This window comes from Ascidia mentula, chromosome 6, assembly GCF_947561715.1.
Source record: "Ascidia mentula chromosome 6, kaAscMent1.1, whole genome shotgun sequence".
NCBI classification, from domain to species: Eukaryota; Metazoa; Chordata; class Ascidiacea; order Phlebobranchia; family Ascidiidae; genus Ascidia; species Ascidia mentula.
The window spans coordinates 5,018,207-5,040,426 of record NC_138571.1 but is presented as its reverse complement, the minus strand read 5'-3'; the positions used below and the strand labels follow the sequence as shown (position 1 = coordinate 5,040,426).

General features: G+C 36.8%; 3 protein-coding genes across 3 annotated transcripts; all 3 read left to right on the top strand.

Moving 5' to 3' along the window:
- Positions 1-328: 328 nt before the first annotated feature.
- Positions 329-6,008, top strand: LOC145906962 (uncharacterized). The gene is made up of 3 exons (XM_082994409.1): positions 329-595; positions 809-898; positions 5,802-6,008. The coding sequence occupies exons 1-3, from the start codon at positions 329-331 to the stop codon at positions 6,006-6,008; spliced, it is 564 nt and encodes a 187-aa protein (XP_082850535.1).
- A 6,871-nt stretch (positions 6,009-12,879) lies between these two features.
- On the top strand, positions 12,880-14,681 carry LOC145905383 (uncharacterized). Its single transcript, XM_082992571.1, has one exon. It carries the CDS (start codon positions 13,235-13,237, stop codon positions 14,252-14,254), a length of 1,020 nt encoding a protein of 339 aa, XP_082848697.1. The 5' UTR covers positions 12,880-13,234; the 3' UTR covers positions 14,255-14,681.
- A 4,186-nt stretch (positions 14,682-18,867) lies between these two features.
- Positions 18,868-21,983, top strand: LOC145906961 (uncharacterized). The gene is made up of 14 exons (XM_082994408.1): positions 18,868-18,895; positions 19,068-19,198; positions 19,413-19,548; positions 19,603-19,697; positions 19,804-19,966; positions 20,092-20,249; positions 20,308-20,387; positions 20,490-20,595; positions 20,700-20,852; positions 21,010-21,131; positions 21,188-21,273; positions 21,333-21,507; positions 21,729-21,817; positions 21,880-21,983. Exons 1-14 carry the CDS (start codon positions 18,868-18,870, stop codon positions 21,981-21,983), a joined length of 1,626 nt encoding a protein of 541 aa, XP_082850534.1.
- The last annotated feature ends 237 nt before the right edge of the window (positions 21,984-22,220 follow it).

Here is a 22,220-nt window from a genome sequence, read left to right as displayed (position 1 = left end):
TTGACAGAAAACAGATAATTCGATACCTAGTATTTGGAACTATGAATACCAAAACTAATTATTTTAACTGATGAAAATCAACAATAAAGCAGCGAGTTGCTGTAAATTAATCAATGTATAATTAACTACAGGATTTTGTTCTGCACATAAATATTTGTTGCTATAGCAAGTAGAAGCAAAGTTTATCGATTTAAACCTTCAATTATGGTTAGTGGCAATTCTGTTGCTTCACAGTGGAAAAACGTTTTACGAATCAAACAACATCTGATATATAAGAAGAATTAAAGAGGGAAAAGTTCTGAAATATTGCTCTGAAAAAGTTTACAGAATGAATCCCTGTAAGTGTACGTTATGTTCTAAGGTTTTCACTCAGAAATCTTATCTAAAGAAACATCTACGAATTCACACAGGAGAGAAACCATTCAAGTGCAACATTTGTGATAAAGCATTCAGTACATCAAGTGATCGAATGGTACACGGACGAATTCACACTGGAGAGAAACCATTTGAGTGTAGGATTTGCGATAAGGCTTTCAGTACATCAAGTCATCGAATTGTACACGAACGAATTCATACTGGAGAGAAACCATTTAAATGTAACATATGTGATAAAGCTTTTACTACATCAAGCTCTCAAACGAAGCACTTTCGAATTCATACCGGAGAGAAACCATTTAAATGTAAGATTTGTGATAAAGCTTTTTATCAATCAAGTTCTCGAACGGCACACGTTCGAATTCATACAGGAGAACAACCTTTCAGATGTGATGTATGCGAAAAATGTTTCAAAACTCGTCAACAATTGCAGATTCATCAACGAATTCACACTGGAGAGAAACCATTTAAATGCAGGATTTGTGATAAAGCTTTCAGTCAATCAAGCCATTTGAGGACACACGTTCGAACTCACACTGGAGAAACCATTTAAATGCAAATTTTGTGAAAAATATTTTAATTTTTAGTAAAAAAATTCAACTGTAACTTATGTGACAAAGCTTTTTTGTCAAAGGCGACATCTTACTGCACGTTGTATTAATTCGAAATGGACAAACTTGAATTAACACAATTTGGAATCTTCGCGTGGATGATTCATCTGAAGACTACTTTGAAATTATTTATGTAAAAACAAGGTCAATCACAGTCATGCAAATATAAATACTGATGATTTCTGCTACGATGCATGAAAAGCTAATTTAACAGATGTAAGTTGAAAAATATTTTCGTGCAGGTTACTTAGAACTTTTCGGACTGATTCAACATTTAATAAAAAATACATGTGTTGTTGACATAAGCTTTACTTTCCCAATTTCACTCATTAACAACAACTGAATTTGTACAACGAATCAAATAGCAGTAACGCCATATAGTTTTAAAACACTGATAAATTATTAGATGGAAAGGCAGGAAACATTGCGTTTATGTCAGCACATAACGTAAAGATCTAAATTGAAAAAAAAACAGGTGGTTGGACTTGATGCTTGGTTGCAGCATTGAAACAAAATTCGAAACATTACGTCTAATGCGTCTCAGATTTTTGAAACTAAATAGGTGTTGTATACCCGAGTATGCTATGACTCCACACCGGGCTCTGATTCTGATACGCGACCAATTATCCGAACCAAGTTGTCAGCCGGAATTATAACCACTGTACTTGCTACCCATCTGCTCCCTTTATGTAGTCGGGTCTCTGGTGTTTTTGCGACGGATAATTTTGTTCCTGGCTTCCTTCTATTTTTCAGACAGAGGAGAGCTTATCTTTTGCTTGAATGCATGTCCTCGAAACCCAGTTCGATGCGGTTTGAACGAACCCTGCAGGCATCTTGTCTGCGATAAGACGGGCGTATCTCACTTATCCACTATCACCTGGTTGCTGTCGCTTGCGATGCCAAATAAAGGAAAGTACCTCAATAAAAATTAAATAAGGATTAAAAAATTAAAAATTAAAGTATGCAAATAAAAACCTGGATATGTAAGAAAAGAACTAGTAACTGACTGCCAGTAAAATTCCAACAAAAAATATGTCGCACAAAGCCTGACAAAACTCCATTTCATAGTTTAGTTATTTTTTAATTTAATTTCCATGTCACGTGCACTTCAAGGAAAATTTCCAATGATTTATGTAGTAAAATGTACATGAAAACTAATGATAAAAAATTATATTGTGAATATTGTAACGCTGTTGTGATGGAAAAGAATACTTTCAGAATTTTTCCCAGAATACGACATTTGGCTTTGAATATCGGCTTGGTGAGGTGATACATTGACGTCTGTGATATATAAGCAAGCGTAGCCAACGAGTGGCCTGGCAATTATTTGAAAGTATTAATTCCATTGCAACGGCTAGAAATTCGTTCAGTAGCAAAACGTGGTTTGCGACAAAGGCGGTCAATCATTCTATGTACGTTATAACTCTCCCAAAAATGCAGAACTATATCCTTTTTCAGAATACAAACATTTAGCAGTCCCATAGAACATCTAAAACAGTTCCACTCCTTGTGTTCCAACGTGATTTGTGTGAGAGACTAAACTGCAGAAAGCTTTATCACATAGGTTACAGTTGAAGGTTTTTATCTCCAATATGAGTTTGTTTGCGTTTTCTTTAATTGCTTAAATTCAGTGGAAGCTTTTTTACAAACCTCACAATCATATGGTTTGATACCTGCGTGGTGGAATTTCAATAGATGAAGATTTTTTATAATATTTTTGACAAATGTTGCATTTAAATGGTCTTTCCAGTGTGAGTTCGAAAGTGCTTCGTTAAATGGCTTGATTGACTGAAATCTTTATGGTAAGTATGGTTCGTTACATATGCTAGTAAGCTTAAGAACAGTTTTGTTTGCATTTGCCTATTTATTTCTTGTTTTGAGATTCAGATCAAATTCTTTCTTCTGTGAAGCAACAGAATTGTAAAGAACCCTAATTGATGGTATTACCACGTTAAACTTTCCTTCAACTTGTTATACTAATAAATATACATGGGCACAGGACAAAAATCTTGTAGTAATTTCATATATAACCACATGCTTGTTACTCTTCTAGTCGTTCGTTCACACAGTTCCCTGTGCGATTTTCACATAGTTTCGTGTCTTGTCGGTCACAAACGCTGCAGCTTTGCAGGATAGAAAGTTATTATTACCCCACACTCTTTAGCACCACGGCTTGCATTAGTTGTCTTTGTGTTCTGTAGAAATAGCCGCATGTGTTGCACAGATTATCTTGAAGCATGAACAGATTTTCAGTATTCATTTGTGTCGTTTTAATGCCAACACAACAATGTTGCTCAATTATAATTTTAAACATTTTATGTCAGTTGTTGACACACGTGGCAAATGTCTCATAATCTAACTGTCGTATGTTTGTGTCGATTCATGCATATCATTGTGTTTTCGTCACGTGTGTTTACAGAGAAATGTTTATAATCTTTTTTAAACATTAAAAACTCTTTTTTTTCATTGAAATAGTAAGTAAAGTGGTATAATGGGAAAGCAATAAAATGTTTTTACTTCATGAAATCTACCTAACCAGCAGCACTTCTTTCACGTGACACAAGTTAACCATCAATTCAATTTTAAATGTTACTTTTACAACTTTGTGTCCACGCTTCTGGTTTTAGAAAACATGTTTCGCTTTTTATTAAAGCATCTTCAGTTCTACAAACAAAATAAACAGAAAAGACATAGTTAGACGCTAAAAATGATAAAACGATAAAACTGGCCGAACAGTAGAAACCTCTGGTGCTAACATACTGCACGACGCTCTGATCAGATGTTACAAGTGACCTACTTTTTTATCACCACAGGCGTACATTGGTTAATCAGGTGAAACAACGATAAAAAGATTGTAATAAAATAAATAAAATAAATAAATGAAATGAAATGGGTGGAGGGTCACGTAACTGACGGTAAAATTAATTTTTGAATGTTGATTTTTGCGTTTAAGTGTTTGTGCCATTTGTCCTCGTATATGTCCAATTGGTCCATGGGCGGTTGTTGTAAAAACACCACAGAGTAGCATTCAGCTAGCTTTGGTCTTTCGCTGAATTGTTGATGGTGGTGCACTTCGTAATGGCGGAGTAATGCACTTTTGTCACCCGTGGCCCTGGTGTTAAAAGTTCTCCACATTTGTCGATGTTGGTTCCATCTGGTGGAAAACTTGTTTTTAGTTTGTCCCACATATTTGTCATGACATATTCTGCATATTGCCACATATATGCCATAATTGGTGCAGCTTCATTGGTCGTGGAGCTTCACCAAACCAGACGGAGTGCCGACATGATGAACCTCATCCACCATGCTTTTGAGACCCTTGCAGTGTCCACACAGGCCGCAGCTACCACAAGGCTTTGAATAGCCCGGCCCCGTGTGGGTGACTGTGGCAGTTGCTTTAAAGGAAGTTAGCCAACTTTGCAATGTCCGTGGTTTTTTAAAAGTTACCCTGGCATTCGGTTCCAGTTCTTTGTCTTTGGCAGAAAGCGACATATAGCTTGGGAAGAATGTACCCCAGTATATACACTTGTTGGCGCCGGTATTTTCCTCGTGGTTGTTTTTAGGCCCAAACCTCTCCTTCCAATTACGCGCAATAGCAATGAGTTTTTTCGTTTTGCGCATTGGAAATTCTGAGGCAGCACACTTTTTCTGGAGGCGATTGAGGCTTTCAATGTAATCTTCTTGCTCCTCATTTAAGCGGCGCATCCTTACAGCCTCCCCGTACACAATTGCCTTAAAGATGTGCTGGGGATAATGTGACATTCCATTGATGAATGTACGCCCAACACTTGTCGGCTTAGTGAAGTCTTTGGTTTCAAAATCCAACCAAGAATCTCGTGGAATAACATGGAGAACGTCCAAGAATTCCAATGTACCACCCACCTGCGTCGTGTTTGTTTCCCTATTATATGCATGAATGAACAAAAATATACAACAGTTAGATAATGAGAAATTTGCCACGTGTGTTAACAACTGACATAAAATGTGTACAAGTTATAGCGGTGCAACATTGCTGTCCTTGCAACACATGTGGCTGAATTATTACTACAGAACACAAAGACAACTCTATGCAAGCCGTGGTGGTAAATGAGTGTAAAGTAATGATAATTTCCTGTCCAGCAAAGCTGTAGTGTTTGAGACCGACAAGACACGAAACTATGTGAAAATCGCGCAGAGAACTGTGTGAATGAACGACCAGTAAGAGTAACAGAGTGGGTGATAAGCGTGTGGTGGTATATGAAATTATAACAGGAGATTGAGAGAAAACAGACATCTTTAAACAAGTTAGGTTGGTTTGGTAATTCGAAACAAGGCTTTGATAATTCGATACCTAGTATTTGGATTTATGAAATATCATAACCAACCATTTTAACTGACATAAATCAACAATAAAGCAGCGAGTTGGTGTTAATTACTTAATGTATATTTAACCACAAGATTTTTGTCCTGCGCACGTGTATATTTATTGCTATAATAAGTAGAAGCAAAGTTTATAGTGTTAATCCCTTGAATTGTGGTTCGTGGCAATGTTGCTTCACAGTGGAAGAACTGTATACAATCAAACAACATCAGAGGAATAACAAGAAATAAAGAGGGAAATGCAAACAATGCAATAAGGCTGTGCTAGCATATGTAACGAACCATACTTACATTTAGGATACAAGTGATCTGAATAGATAATCTGAAGAAATTTACAGAATGAAGCCCTACAAGTGCACGTTATGTTCTAAAGCGTTCACCAAGAAAACCTATCTAAACGCACACCTTCGAATTCACACTGGAGAGAAACCTTTTAGGTGCGATGTTTGCGAAAAGTGTTTTAAAACTCGTCACGAATTGAAAATCCATCAACGAATTCACACTGGAGGGAAACCATTCAAATGTAAGATTTGTGATAAAGCTTTCACTCAATCAAGCTATCTAACTCCACACGTTCGAACTCAATTCAATTCAATTCATTTTATTTCTCGCAAACGTCAGCGAATACGCACAACAACTTGCAGCAATCATTTCGACTGGTGACGTGACGAAGGACCGGTGGAACCATTCTTGGTCATAGGACCGGCCCTATGGAAGGTACGGGCGTTGCAAAAAGAAAAACACATATCGACAACTGGAAGAAAAACTTCTCATTTTTTTTTTTTTTTTTTCCTTTTATGTTAACTAGTTATATATTTTTTTGTTTTTTTTTGAAAAAAAACAACAACAACAAAAGATGTGTTATGTATCTATCATTAATAAGCTTAGCAGAACACATTAGACGGTGTGAAGATATATCTTGGCACGTCTGTGGATTTGTGTTGAGGCACGTGCTGGCGCCAGGTTTGCGATAATTATTTGATTAATTGGTGTCGTGTCTGATTGAATTATAACATTCCTGGGGGTGTTTACCTCGCCCACGTGTTGTTGTTTAGATTTATGATGTACGTTTAGATGTACGTTGAACGCAATGAATTTCTTAACTTAAAACCCTTGCAACTGTACACAAAAACCAGAGTGTACGTTGAACGCAATGAATTTCCTAACCTATAAAGCGCTTGCAACTGTACACAAAAATCAGAGTGTACAATGAACGCAATGAATTTCCTAACCTATAAAGCGCTTGCAACTGTACACAAAAATCAGAGTGTACAATGAACGCAATGAATTTCCTAACCTATAAAGCGCTTGCAACTGTACACGAAAATCAGAGTGTACAATGAACGCAATGAATTTCCTAACCTATAAAGCGCTTGCAACTGTACACAAAAATCAGAGTGTACAATGAACGCAATGAATTTCCTAACCTATAAAGCGCTTGCAACTGTACACGAAAACCAGAGTGTACGTTGAACGCTATGAATTTCCTAACCTATAAAGCGCTTGCAGCTGTACACGAAAATCAGAGTGTACAATGAACGCAATGAATTTCCTAACCTACAAAGCGCTTGCAACTGTACACGAAAATCAGAGTGTACAATGAACGCAATGAATTTCCTAACCTATAAAGCGCTTGCAACTGTACACGAAAATCAGAGTGTACAATGAACGCAATGAATTTCCTAACCTATAAAGCGCTTGCAACTGTACACAAAAATCAGAGTGTACAATGAACGCAATGAATTTCCTAACCTATAAAGCGCTTGCAACTGTACACGAAAATCAGAGTGTACAATGAACGCAATGAATTTCCTAACCTATAAAGCGCTTGCAACTGTACACAAAAATCAGAGTGTACAATGAACGCAATGAATTTCCTAACCTATAAAGCGCTTGCAACTGTACACGAAAACCAGAGTGTACGTTGAACGCTATGAATTTCCTAACCTATAAAGCGCTTGCAGCTGTACACGAAAACCAGAGTGGACGTTGAACACAATGAATTTCCTAACCTACAAAGCGCTTGCAACTGCACACGAAAACCATAGTGGACGTTGAACACAATGAATTTCTTAGCTTAAAGCCCTTGCGACTTTATACATATATTACAGCAGAAGTTAATCCCAATACGTTTCTGGACTAAAAGCACATAGCATTGTCCACGAATAATGTAGTTGGCGTCAAACACAATAAAGCCCTTGCCGCTGTACACAAAAACCATAGTGGACGTTGAACGCAATGATTTTCTAACTTGAAGTCCTTGCTACTGTACATAAAAACCAACTTGCACGTTGAACGCAACGAATTTCTTAACTTAAAGCCCTGGCAACTGTACACTAAAAGCAGAGTCTACGTTGAATGCCATGAATTTCTTAAACTGACGTACAACAGGTTTCACAATGTACGTACGAAGTTGTCTCCCGCTATTTTTCCTTAGATTCCCCAGTCCGCATCGAATCCAATACAAATCCGAGTATACGTTAGTATAATTTCCGCTTTTGTGAAGCTTGGCGTCTGTGACGTAACATTGCGCCGTTAATTTCCAGAAACTTTAATGTCTACATAGAGGAACACAGTTATGTACATCCTGGGGTTCGCAAACATTTCATGCGCGGGTTGGCCGCGTTGTGCGGATGAAATTTTCGTGCCACAGAAAAGTGCGGAAAAGGTTGAAAAGCACTGCTTTAGAACATAACGTGCATTTGTAGGGCTTCATTCTGTACTCTTCTTCAGATTAACTATTCTGATTACTTGTATCCTAAATGTAAGTATGGTTCGTTACATATTCTAGAACAGCTTTATTGCACAGCAAAGTGCAATTGATTAATGCATATTTTAACCGCAAAAATCTTGTAGTTAAAATATGCATTAATCAATTGACACCAACTCGGTGCTTTATTGTTGATTTATATCAGTTAAAATAGTTAGTTATGATATTTCATAGTTCCAAATACTAGGTATCGAATTATCAAATCCTTTTCTTTCGTATTACCAAACGAACCGTGTTTAAATATGTCTGTTTTCTGAAAATCTCCTGTTATAATTTCATATACCATCACATGCTTGTCATCCAATTTGTTACTCTTACTAAACGTTCGTTCACACAGTTCCCTGTGCGATTTTCACATAGTTTCGTGTCTTGTCGGTCACAAACGCTACAGCTTTGCTGGGCAGGAAGTTATCATTACTTTACACTCATTTATCACCACGACTTGCATAGAGTTGTCTTTGTGTTCTGTAGTAGTAAATCAGCCACATGTGTTGCAAGGACAGCAATATGTTGCACCGCTATAATTTGTACACATTTTATGTCAGTTGTTAACACGCGTGGCAAATTACTCATATTCTAACTGTCGTATATTTGTTGTCATTTGCAGGGACCGCGGTTTGCAGAACGAAACACTCCGTCTATTTGACTCCTAAGACTGTTAAAATCATCTACCAAGAATTACCTTTGCAACTTTTTAATCAAAACATAAAACGCTAAACAAACATACCTTGGTTCAATACACGTAAGCGCTCAATGCAACTTTCTCCCAACGATGTTTTTAGCATGCGCGTAATTCGTTCTCTCTCCCAGCTTTAAGGCCGTGTGACGGTATTTATAATATCAACGAGAAAAATGCGAATACGGACGGATTATTATAAAACGTCGATGTGAAATTAAAACCAAACCGATTAGCACATATGTGCGAGATTAACCCATCTGGCGAAGAGAGCGAAGTGATTAACGCAAAATCCCAGATGTGCACGTACACGCTAGGTAATCAAATTGCACAATTTAACACAAAAATGACGTTTAATCACAAAGTGTCGGTGCACATTCATGCATATGATTGGGTTCTCGTCACGTCTGTTTACCTGCGGACAGGATGTACACGCGTAGTTTCGACACTACTGTCATTTTGACGAAAACATTTTGGTATTTTAACTTATACCACGTTCATCAGCATGCTCCAAGCAAACTCTGTGCAAAATAATAACATCCTATGGACGAAAAAGGTTTTAAATTTTCGCCTATATCAAGCGACTACACTACTATCAGCTTGATGTACGATCCCATCCAAACTTACATGGTTTGTTGCCTTTAATGTATACCTTGTATGAACGAAAATAGTCAGCATTCATAGCATAGGGAAAGTTACCATTGATGTTTTTGGATAGTCATTGTGTTCTAATTTGTGTGTGTATATACTTGTGTCTTATTTTTGATAAATCCCTTAAAGTAATGTTCAGTCTTGCGTGAAATATATTTCTTCAAAAAATGTTATTTCGCCGAAATGGCAGCAGTGTTATACTGAGTACCAAACAACAGAGACGAACCACCGTGGAGCGCACTGTGGCCAAACATTATGGCTTGGTAACTGATGGTGCTAAAGGCTAAAACCCAATTTATCATATGTGCTATACATGTTTGTAGTTTTAGTCATGATAGGAAATCTAAATAAACGATCACGGAACCTTGCTTCACAGAACGCAATGCACGTTGTGGCCGTTCTGGTGATCGAACAAGGCACATTCTGATACATACTGGAGAGAAACCACTCAACTGTGCAATTTGGAAAAAAAGTCTGTTTGACGTTTCACAGTGCTTTTGTTTGGCCGTCTTGCGCTTGCTTGTTGTATCGCATTGTGTTTACACCTGATGAAGCGAGAGGCACTCGCAAAAGCTAGTGTGCTTGTTGAATACAAAAGTCAGTCTTCTTAAAAGAGTGCCAGATCAAGAGAATCAAGTTCGTAGACATATAAAGAGTGATAAAGCACGTTTAACAATTTCATTTATCTTGACATGCATGAACTAAGTTACATTTAATTGTTGAGATGCGGAGATGATTTTGATAACCACAATTATACATTCTGAACAGAATGTTAATTGTTTCCTGAGTGATTATTGCATAGAATTACAATTGGTCTACTTTACTAGTGTGATATGTTGTGCTTACAAGTGTTTCCCATTACAGCATATAACTTTTTTTCTTGCGCTTTTTACAACATGACAACTCTATGCAAGCCGTGGTGATAAATGAGTGTAAAGTATAATAACTTCCTTTCTCGCGAAGCGGCAGCGTTTGTGACCGACAAGACACGAAACTATGTGAATATCGCGCAGGGAACTGCGTGAACGAACGGCTGGTATGAGTAACAGACTGGGCAACGAGAATGTGGAGGTATATGAAATTATAACAGGAGACAGTTCAGTTGCACCTTGCCCAATCGTTAAATCTAATTGTCAGTTTGTATTTCTATAAGGTATTTCTAGATTTACATTTTTATATTCTTGTATTACTGTTGGTTAACTGCATTGTTGTGCTGTTTTCTAGCAATACCTATGATGCCTGCAAACACAGGCTAAACATATAAGCCGTAAAACCTTGAAACAGACAGACGACTTAGGATTATTTATCATATTTTGTACTAATCCGTTACTGAGTCTCTATTAGCCACTATACAGGCGATTCAAAAAAATCAAACTCTCATATAACAGAGATTTGCAGGAAACAGACATCTTTAAACATAATAGGTTGGTTTGGTTATACGAAACAAGGCTTTAATAATTCGATACCTAGTTTTTGGAATTATGAAATACCATTAGTAACCATTTATTTTATGTCACTTGTTAACACACGTGGCAAATTTCTCACATTCTAGCTGTTGTATGTTTGTGTCCATTCATGCATATCATTGAGTTCACGTCACGTGTGTTTACCGGAGAAGTATTTGTAATCTATGAGAGCTGCAGACAGGGTGTACACGCGCAGTTTCGACACTACTGTCATTTCGACGAATTAATTTTGGTATTTTAACTTATTCCACGTTCATCTGCCTGCTCCAGGTAAGCTTTGAGCAAAATTTTTGAAAATCCAATGAAAGGTTTCAAATGTTCGCCTATGCAAGAGACCTTGTCGACAAGGTTTACGCGAACAATGGGCTCTATGCCGTCAAAGCCAGAGACTTGTGACTCAGTTCATTTCGCTGAGAAAATTTGATATGAGATGGTATTTTAACTTATACCACGTTCATCAGCATGCTCCAGGCAAGCCCTGTGCAAAATTTAAAATATGGTATGGACCGGAAATGTTTCAAATGTTCGCCTACATCAAGCGACTACACTACTATCTACTTGATGTATGATCGCATCCAAATTTACATGTTTTGTTGCCTTTAAAGTGCATATGACACGTAAAAATCAAACATGTTAATAATCAAACTAAGAAATGTTCATAACTTTAGAACATTTTTTGGCGAAAAAAGTAGCTTGATACGACGACTGGTTTCTGAGATACAGCTGATCAAAGTCGCACTTTTGCCGCTGCGAACGAAATCGTGCGAAAGCGAGATATTGTTGCGTGACGTCATAGAAGGTGCTTCGGTCGTGCGCGAGTGCTGGCAGCAAGCCTTATGCGTAGGAATGGAAAACATTGTAAAACTGATTTAAGCATAATATTGCATTAAACAGGGGACAAAAAGTGAACAAGTGCAATAAACGGATTTTGATTTTAATTTAAGCTGAAGTCAGATGGCCGCTGTTCGACCTATTATGTCTAATTTAGTTGTGTAATAATAAAACAGTTACTGGGACAGGGTGTTCTTGTTGTTACAGCATTTATGATCGCTAACGTGATACATGAACTTTTGAAAACACGACAGAGACAAACCATTAGTTTAGCATTGTCGTTTTGTCCACTCACAGTTATGTCGTTTCTGCTTTTCCCTATGGTCTTCCGTTAATTAGGGACAAATAAGCCTTCGATTCGTGACGTCACAATGCCAAATTTTTGTGTGATGCAAAACCCTATCCTGACCTCTAAGGTAACGTAATCTGTGGATTCTCCTAAGTTTGAAACTATTCGATATCTGCACAAAAGGCGCCTTCTCCTATCTAAACAATGCATTTTTTCGACGCGAGTGCCTTATGTGATGTCCTTTTCTCCTCGCAAAAGGTTCACGATTTTTGGTCGCCGTTACTTTTCGTGCAGTTTTCTACATTTTTTAGTTGACGTAGAGCCGTAAAACTTTGGATATATGTTTGTTGTAGATGTACCTTTAGTTTTACGCAAAGTTGTCATGGCCGTGTCATATGCACTTTAATGTATACCGAAAATAGTCATTTTTTGAACGAAATAGTCAGGCTAGGGATGCTAAATTTACATTTGATGATTTTGGAAAGCCATTGTGTTCTAATTTGTGTATATACTTGTGTTTTGTTTTTGATAAATCCCTTGAAGTTGTGTTCAGTCTTGCGTGAAATAGAGTTTGTTAAACAAAATTATTTCGCCGAAATGACAGCAGTGTTTCGACCTGTAAGGTCTCATCAGTGCAGCTATTGACTGTGGCACTATGCTAGATTTGACACTAGCAGGCACACTGCTTTCCACATTGTGGTACCTTTCAGTCAAGGTCGATCCATTGGTTACTCTATACTGAGCACCAAACAACCGAGACGAAAAAACGTTTAATAATTTCATTTATCTGGACATGCATGAATGATTTTCAGCTACGTTACATTATTCAACTACGAAATTGTTTCAGCATTGCTGAGGAGATGATTTTGATAACCACTGTTATACATTCTGAACAGAATGTTGATGATTAACATAGGATTATTACGAATCAAAGAACATCTGAGGTTTAATACGAAATAAAGATGGAAATGGAAACAACAATACAACACAGCTGCCGTACTAACATTTCGGATACAAGTGTTCGGTATACTCAGTAATTTAAGGCTCTTCTGGCAAAAAGAAAAAAAACTTGTTTGGACGACATTACGGTTGTTATTCAACAGACCTTCATCAGGACAACAGTCACGAGTGAAAAAAGGCGAAAGAAGCACGAAAAAGCTAACAATAGTTACTGTTCTGAATAGTTACTCTAAAAAAGTTTACAGAATGAAGCCTTACAAGTGCACGTTATGTTATAAAGCGTTCACAAAGAAATCCAATCTAAACAGTCATCTTAGAATTCACACTGGAGAGAAACCTTACAAGTGTAACCTCTGCGATAAGTCTTTCATTGATGCAAATAAACGAACAAGACACATACGAATTCACACTGGAGAGAAACCTTACAAATGCAACAATTGTGATAAAGCTTTCAGTACATCAAGCTCTCGAAAGAAGCACTTCCGAATTCATACTGGAGAGAAACCTTTCAGATGCGATATTTGCGAAAAATGTTTTAAAACCCTTCATGAATTGAAAATCCATCAACGAATTCACACTGGAGAGAAACCATTCAAGTGTCGGACTTGTGACAAGGCTTTCAGTAGATCATGTCATCGATTGTCACACGAACGAATTCATACTGGAGAGAAACCATTCAAGTGTCGGATTTGTGACAAGGCTTTCAGTAGATCAAGCCATCGAATATCACACGAACGAATTCATACTGGAGAGAAACCATTCAAGTGTACGATTTGTGACAAGGCTTTCAGTAGAAAATGTCGTCAAATGTCACACGAACGAATTCATGCTGAAGAGAAACCTTACAAATGCAACATTTGTAATAAAGCTTTCAGTACATCAAGTTATCGAATGAAGCACTTTCGAACTCATGCTGGAGAGAAACCTTTCAGATGCGAAGTTTGCGAAAAATGTTTCAAAACTCGACAACCATTGAAAATCCATCAACGAATTCACACTGGAGAGAAACCATTCAAATGTCAGATTTGCGATAAGGCTTTCAATCAATTAAACCATCTAAAGGCACACGTTCGAATTCACACTGGAGAAAAACCTTTCCGATGCGATGTATGTGAAAAATGTTTTAAAACTCGCTCAGAATTGAAAATCCATCAACGAATTCACACTGGAGAGAAACCATTTAAATGCAGTATTTGTGACAAAGCTTTCAGTCAATCATGCCATCTCAGGCCACACGTTCGATCTCACACTGGAGAATCCATTTAAATGCAAAATTTTTAAAATACGTATGTGATAAAGCTTTCTGCATTTCAGTCTCTTGTTTTATTTGTAAAAAAATATAGTTATCTTTATTTTGGAAGAGTTATATTGTACATAATACGATAGAAAGTCCGCCTATGTCTCATAACACGTATCGATGGTAAACAAATTTATAGTCGGTTGCAATTATACTTTCAAACAAACCATTAGTTGGCTACGTTTGCTCAGCAATTATATATCACAGAGTTCAATACAGTTCTGAGACAACGTTACAATTTTCACAACATAATTTTCGTCACTGGTTGGCTTTGAATGTCTGGGGCTGGTTTGAAACACTCCTATCATGTTTGGAAGGCCAAATTAAACACATTTCTGTACAAATTTTGATGTACATTTTACTATATAAATCATTGGAAATTTCCCTTAAAGTGCATGTGACATGAAAAATTAAATTAAACAAGAATCAGACTAAAAAATGGTCATTACTTTTAAAAATTTTCGGCGAAAAAAGGTAGCTTGATACGGCAACAGGTTTCTGGGATACAGCTGATCAAAGTTGCGTTTTTACGTTTCTATCGTAATCGTGCGAATTCGAGAATACTGTTGCGTGACCTCATACAAGGCGCATCAGTCTTGCGAGAGCTGTCAGCGGGGCTTATGTGTAGGAATGTCCAGCGAGGCTTAAACAGAAGCACAACCAGTGAACAAGTGCAACAAACGTATATTGATTGTTTTTTGAATTGCAAACGGGGGGCGGCTGTTTCGACCTATTAGGACTTGTTTGGTTTCGTTACTAAAACTGTTGCTGGGACAGGGTTATTTTGCGGTTAGTGTATGATCTCACCAAGCAACCCGATATTTAAAGCCATGCCACAGGAAAAAATTCTAAAAGTATTTGTTTCCATCACATTGCAGCAACAGCGTTACAGTTTTTTTAACATAATTTTTGTGTCTAGTTAGCGATGGGTGTCTGTAGCTGATTTAAAACTCTCCTATCATGTTTGCAAGGCAAAAGTGTACATATTCTTACAAATTTGATGTACATTTTACTAAATAAAAATAGGAAATTTGCCTTAACGATCTATATGGCTATTAAGTAAATGGATTGTATCAGAAATTTCCCCCCTGTTTATTTGACGTAAAATTTATATTAAACTATAGAGGTTGTGGCAAAACATTTAATCGCATAAAATATACACATTGATTTGCGTGCGAAACAAAGGGCATATTTGAGTGTTGAAATATCGCCCAATGCTTTCAAATAATCAGTGTGAAGGTACAGAGAGACGGGACATAACAGCTACACGTCGAAACTAAATGATTTCAATTCAAATACAAATAAAATGTGACTTACAATGTATGCGTACGTGCGATGTTACACAGACGGCAAGAATTGCACGTCGGAAAATTCTGCAACAGAAGAAATATGGAAATCTTCACCTCCCATTTACAGAACGTGCTCGCATTAATTTAATGCGTGTGGATAAAGTCACAATACATTATTTGTCTTGATTTTCGGTACGAAATTTCGTTCCCAAAATGGTCAAAAACGTTCCGGGGACATTAAACAGAAATACGAGCTTGTGTCAAAGTCGGCGCTTGACTACATGTTCTTTTTATTCAAAATAGACAAACTTGTATTAACAGAATTTGGAATCTTCATGTGGTTGATTCTTCTGAAGAATGTCAACATTGAGAATTTTTGGTAAAAAAGTGTCATTCAGTGTCATGCAAATATAAATACTGATGACTTCGATTAGGATGCATCAGAAGGAAATTTAACAGAAGTTGGAGAACTGTGCACTTCCGGTTTGTGTCATTTTAGTTTTTTCGCGCAGGTTACTGAGAACTTTTCGGATTGATCCAGAATTTAATAACAAATACATGTGTTGCTGACACAAGCTTTATTTTCTCAATTGCACTTGTTAACAACAACTGAATTTGTACAACGAATCAAAAAGCAATAACCTCATATAGATTTTAAACACTGATAAATTCTTAGATGGAATGGCAGGAAACATTGCTTTCATGGCAGCACATAACGTAAACATGTTAATTGATAAAAACAGATTGTTAGATTTCACGCTAGGTGACAGCATTGAGACAAAATTCGAAACATTACGTCTCAGATTATTGAAGCTAAATAGGTGTTGCATACCCGAGTATGCTATGGCTCCAGACCGGTCTCTGATTCTGGTACGCGACCAATTATCCGAACCAAGTTGTCGGCCGGAATTATATCGGCATGCATCTTGTCCGCGATAAGACGGGCATATCTCACCTATATGCACCCTCACCTGGTTGCTGTCGCTTGCGATGGCGACCGGAGACCACGGTTGCCATCCAGCGTTTTTAGCTGGCAAAACATGAAATGTTCTGAAATCCATGAACGACCGATATTCCACGTAGAAAACCTGATCGTAATTCGTGGCCTGGATATCCTGGATTCGGATCCCGGGTAAAACAAAACAATTAAAAATCTGATCAACTTCTACGGTAGAATAACATGTGATAAAACTACTACTTGCTCATGCAATTAATCAAGAAATAATTAGTATTTATTTGTACAGAGGTTCATGAGATTAACGCTTAAAATCAATAAAATGGGAAAATTATAAATTTATGCCCACCGCGTTAGCGGCGCCGCTTACGACGAGGGAAGTCGATGTTAGGACGTTACGAAATTGTTTTACATTCGCATCAGACAAAACGATCAAAAGGCCGACACCTAATTTAATAAAAAAAGTTGTGACAAGATGCTTTTCTGTGAATAACAGACAGAAGATTGTCTGCGCACAGATTAAATTCTAAGGCTTACAATACGACGGCTACGACCGTCGGAGCACTTGCATGCCCACTGCGTCAGAGGCGCCTCTTACGACGAGGGAAGTCGATGTTAGGACGTTACGACAGAGTAGGATTGAGTTCTACTTCGTCATACGTCATGAGCGCGTCGTTGCAAAATGGTCTGTTATAAAGTTGACCCGGTATGTCGTGTCACAAGCGGTTTAGTTTTGATTTGATGCCAAAAAATATAACCCCTCGTGAATAACGCACTAATATTTAATGCAAGAGCATAATTGGCAAGATCGCCCCATCAGTGGTTTATCCAGCTGGAATGCAATGCCTGCAAACCCTGGTAATGACTTTGGTTTCTATTTTTCTACAAAACTTTGAAATCTCAATTTTTAAGATACACTAATAATAATGAACATTAAAGCAGTATTTTTGGAATTATTTCAACAAACTAAACAATTTTTTGAAGCGTTGACATTGATTATGTGGTTGGAGTTTATCAATTTTTTCTTTATTTCTGTGTGCATACGCTAATGCAGCGTCGTATCAGAGACGCTTTGCGAAATCGGGCGCTGCATGGGTATTTTCCAATCGGTGTCCTATCGTTAGCCAGTGGGAATGAGCCTTAACCAATATTTAACTTGACTGCTAATTGTTTGCTTTTGCTTGTGTGGTTTTGACATATACCGACCTGCACAGGTTGAATAATGTAATCATTTTTGATATTTTCTCTAGCTATATCCCATACGTTACTTCCATCTACGGATTTGGATTGAGTGCAGCTAACGATCGTTGTGTGTAAATCACCTTCATGTCGAACGCCCCACATTGCATCACGTTCAAAGCAACGAGTCAACGACCTTATTGGGAAAGTCTTGATCCTTGTCTGCGACTTAAGCCATCTGCTTATCGACACAAGTTTATCTAAATGTGTTTGTTCTGCTAATGGAAGGCTTTTCACAGTTCAGACTCTTTGCCAATATGGTGTTCATGGCCTTTGTACAGCATTAACTGTAGACTTAATACGTGGGACAAGCAATTACCTTCTGTTGACAAAAGATAACGAACAACTTTTTTCCTTTCGCATCGCTAAAGGAGTGTTTAAACAATGAGAATGTTAGTTTCATATCTTTTCCAGGCTAAGTAACACATATTAATATATATGTTCTACATTAGTGTAAATTCGACTGTATAGATTGGGAAACGAAAAATAAAATTAACTAGAATGAAATAAACTATTCAAAAAGTGATGCCCAAGTGGAACTTCTACCCAGCTATTTATCATAGAATTTGTTTCTATAGAGTTGAACCTTTTTTCTTATATTTTTATTTTTTGTCCGCAACGGAATCCCAACATAGGTTATCCTAGCCACGAATCTCATAAAGGTTTTTTCTTGATATATGGATCGGGCCTTTGACTGACGTTGCCAAAACCAATGACAAAGTTATCATGCAATTTATATCAGACATTGAAGAATACGAAACGTGTCGCAACTCTGCCGTTGTCAATGTTTGACTTGTTGCCTTCTTCACTCCAGACAGAATAGTTTATCTTTAAATGAAGGGAATGAAAGCGACATATCACATGTCTTTCTGTTGTTGATTGCACTCTGTAGGGACAGTATTGACAGATCTTTATTGTTGAAATTATAAAGTTGTTCAACATCATCCTTGATAACCTCTGATATTTACAGGTGAGTGAAGTTTTTGAAGATATTTGCTGTAACCAGCAGGTATAATGTTATTTTTGTACATTTGCATTTGCATAGGAAGTTATGGCGCAGTCATGGAAATCTGCATTGCGTAATCTAGTTTTTGTTATCATGGCAGTACATGTTGTCTCGGTGCAAGGTGAGGTTATTTTTATCTCAAAGCTTACCACAGTCGAAAGCTGCGTATATTATAAACTAAAATGTTATATTCAATTCAATTTTAGAGGTTTATTAATATTATCATCAAATTATAAAACGTGCCGTATAAGTTTATGTCTACAACTGAATTTTACACAGTTAATGATTTCTAGGTAACAATAATAGCGACAAGGAACCATTGCTTGGGAGTTTTGTACGTCCTGCAAAATCTTGCATTGAGTTGCGCGAAGCGGGATTTGTGAATGGAATTTATCATCTTAAGTTAGAACTTGAGTCGTTTCAGGTCGATATTAATGTTTACTTCTTCTTGGTAATGATTTGAATTACATTGTTTATACAATTGCCTTCGACGAAAATACATAGACTGACGGTGCCCTCTGTGGTACAGAAGTTAATTGAGTCGTTCCTGAAACTTCTGAAGGCTACTTTTCTGCAACTATTCAAAGAAATTTGAAATTCACAAATTACAGTTTTTCTTAGTTAGATTTTATATTCAGGTTTATTGTGATATGATAGCAGCGGGCGGAGGTTGGATGATGGTTGCAACTATAAACCAAAACACATTTGATCGTTCTGCAAATTGCGACAATAAATGGTTTACAGATTCGTACACCAACATTACACATTTGCAAGGTACACCAATTTTTTTGGAGAAAATTTAATTATTATTTCACAGTTTCTTCACAGATTCATTTGAAAATTGGACAAATAACAACACCTTTGGGACAATTGCTGAATGTACTTCTTTGGACTACAAAAATAGTGCCTATTTCATGTATAGGGTACAAAACAGAATATATTCTACATTTCATACTTAACAAATCCTGCAAATTTAGAAAATAACTTTTTATCAATATAAACGCACAAATAATTTTTCTTCCTTTTTAGGGCGATGACGTAATGATACGTCATGTTCCAAATTTCACACCATTTGCGGACAGTGAAGAAATGAGTTTCTTGCAATATCAATCAGAAAACGGTTTTATGGCTATTCATGGGGGAAACTTGCAACATATTTTTAGTGCATATTACCCACTTCAAACCAAAGACTGTATGTATTACCAGATGTTGTTAAATGCCTAATGAAGTTCTGTAAAGCAATGAAACTAAACATTAAACTTAATATTTGATTTGTTAACTAAATACTAAACGCTAGTTGGTTCCATTTTCAATAAGATTCATTCTATGATGTGGATCGGGTGCTGGATCTTATTGTTGACAAATCGTCAGAAATTACTGACCTAATACCCAATTTTTACTTCTACGACTACGGAAATGATGTTGATCAGTTTAGAGATGGCGGAAACGGGATGTATGAGCCGGCAGGAGTTCACGTAAGATAGTTCTTGTTGTTATAATGTTGTAAACAACTGGTGCTTGTTTGAATCACAGATTTATCTTGGTTTCGATCAAGACTGCTCGCCTTCTGACGAATGTTTTGGTCGTTATGTGAACTACGGCGAAATTTACAAGTAAAAATATTGTTAGACTTATCATTTCTTGGCGTAGTTTGCACAGAGCAATAGTACCCTGATCAAAGTTTAGACCTTAGGTTATAATAAGCCTTGTTGCAGATGTGACGTATCAAATTCAGCATGGTCTACCCGCAAGTCATATCCTTTTATTGGATTGTTGGGCGTTGGCAATTTTGATCACTGTTTTGATTACTTAGACTTTTCGGTAAGTGGTCAAAATAATTTAATGAGAATTAATTCAATTGTGGTGTGAATGGATTTCACTTCGTAGTTTAAAACAAACCTAAACTTGTTTTGTTTTGCGTTAAGGTTCGGTCTGACAGGCCGTCAAATGATTCGATGGTTCTCTATCAAGAAAATATAACTAATCAAAACTTAGTTTTGGCATATTATGCAAAATGCAGATATGGAATGACATCACCAAGCTTGTGTGACGTCATTTTTACCATATCGAACTATGAGGTGAAAAAGTGAAAAAGCAAAGTTTTATACGAAAATCATAGGTGACAAATACTATATTAAACAAAATAAATAATGAATTAAAGTAGTTATTGATGCAAAACAGCTTTTGCGCATTCTTGTGATCATTAACATATATTTTATTTTTGAACGTTTGCAGGTTTGGAAATCTGAAAGTGACATTAATGTTGATTATACCGACCAGACAGCATATTACTACATTCACATTAGACCTGTTGATCGTTTATCGAATATGCTACTCGGTTATACCTTATTTTCTAGGTAAATACGCATGGCCAAAAGCACCAATATCCAATAATATTAATATTTATTTTTAGAGACAACGGTGTTTTGATATTGGAATCTGAAATAGTCGCAGCAATGTCAAAAATGCTAGAAATAACATCTGAAATCACCGATATCTGTAAGTTAGACAAAATATGTCCGCAGTAAAAAAAAAAACAGTTTGCACTCATATTTTAGGCCAAGATTGCATGTATGATGACTATTTGGCAGTACCTGTTAAATTCTCAGTGGGAAATAATGCTTTTGTTGAAGCAATGTTGCCACCTAGCGTACAACCTCTATGTACTGGATTTCTTCAGTTTCGTGCTTACGGAAGTTCTGGCAGTGTTTACGCCATGTGTCCTGCAGTAAGGTATATAAGAAATGCGAAACAAAATAACAATTTCAAGAAACTTGTTTTGTTACGTGATGTTTTTGGAAAAAATGCTTTAGTGTTATTTGCTACTCCGAAATCGTGTGTTGCGTGCAAACGTAATTAATTTATAAATATTTTTGAGCTTCATATGCAAATATTTTTGAGCTGATCAGTACAGTCACATCCATAATCGTGCACTATTTTTTGCAATATTTCAGTGTGAATGATTGGAGAAGTGAATATGTCTGCATTGGAGGAAAGAAAAATCCTAACTATCCGTTTTGCGATGATTGCAACGATTTCACACGTTAGAATTTATTTGTTAGCTCCTCCACAAAAGACAAAACAGTGACATGAAATTATACGTAGATTGGAATGGATTGCCTGGAACTATTCTGGACGAAACGTCTCCAGTTGATTTCGCCCATTCTCTGAGGGATCTCAACTCAACCATTATGATCTTCTATCGTTAATTTGTCAGAAGTTAACACTTAATTACCATTGGTGAACATGTCATTAATTACGGGTTGTTATTGTGTTGAACTGCGGTGATGTGGAATTGATGTTAAACTAATTTAATTTGAGTGACTACATGGAAAGTACGTGGTGTTTCCTTTTATGGCCAACCGAGTGAGAGAAAAGTTTTCTTACAAAAATCATTTGTGTAAAGTGCATGTGTCGTTTACATTTCAAATCGGCAACATAGGAGT

Bases quoted from the DNA above. Each gene is read 5' to 3' on its own strand.
- LOC145906962 (XM_082994409.1), top strand. From the start codon at position 329: ATGAATCCCTGTAAGTGTACGTTATGTTCTAAGGTTTTCACTCAGAAA. The intron at 596-808 runs TGTAACATATGT...CAACAATTGCAG, and splicing joins CTGGAGAGAAACCATTTAAA to ATTCATCAACGAATTCACAC. The intron at 899-5,801 runs GTTCGAACTCAC...GTTTGCGAAAAG, and splicing joins CAAGCCATTTGAGGACACAC to TGTTTTAAAACTCGTCACGA.
- LOC145906961 (XM_082994408.1), top strand. From the start codon at position 18,868: ATGGCAGTACATGTTGTCTCGGTGCAAG. The intron at 19,698-19,803 runs GTACAAAACAGA...CTTCCTTTTTAG, and splicing joins GTGCCTATTTCATGTATAGG to GGCGATGACGTAATGATACG. The intron at 19,967-20,091 runs GTATGTATTACC...ATTTTCAATAAG, and splicing joins CCCACTTCAAACCAAAGACT to ATTCATTCTATGATGTGGAT.
- LOC145905383 (XM_082992571.1), top strand. From the start codon at position 13,235: ATGAAGCCTTACAAGTGCACGTTATGTTATAAAGCGTTCACAAAGAAA.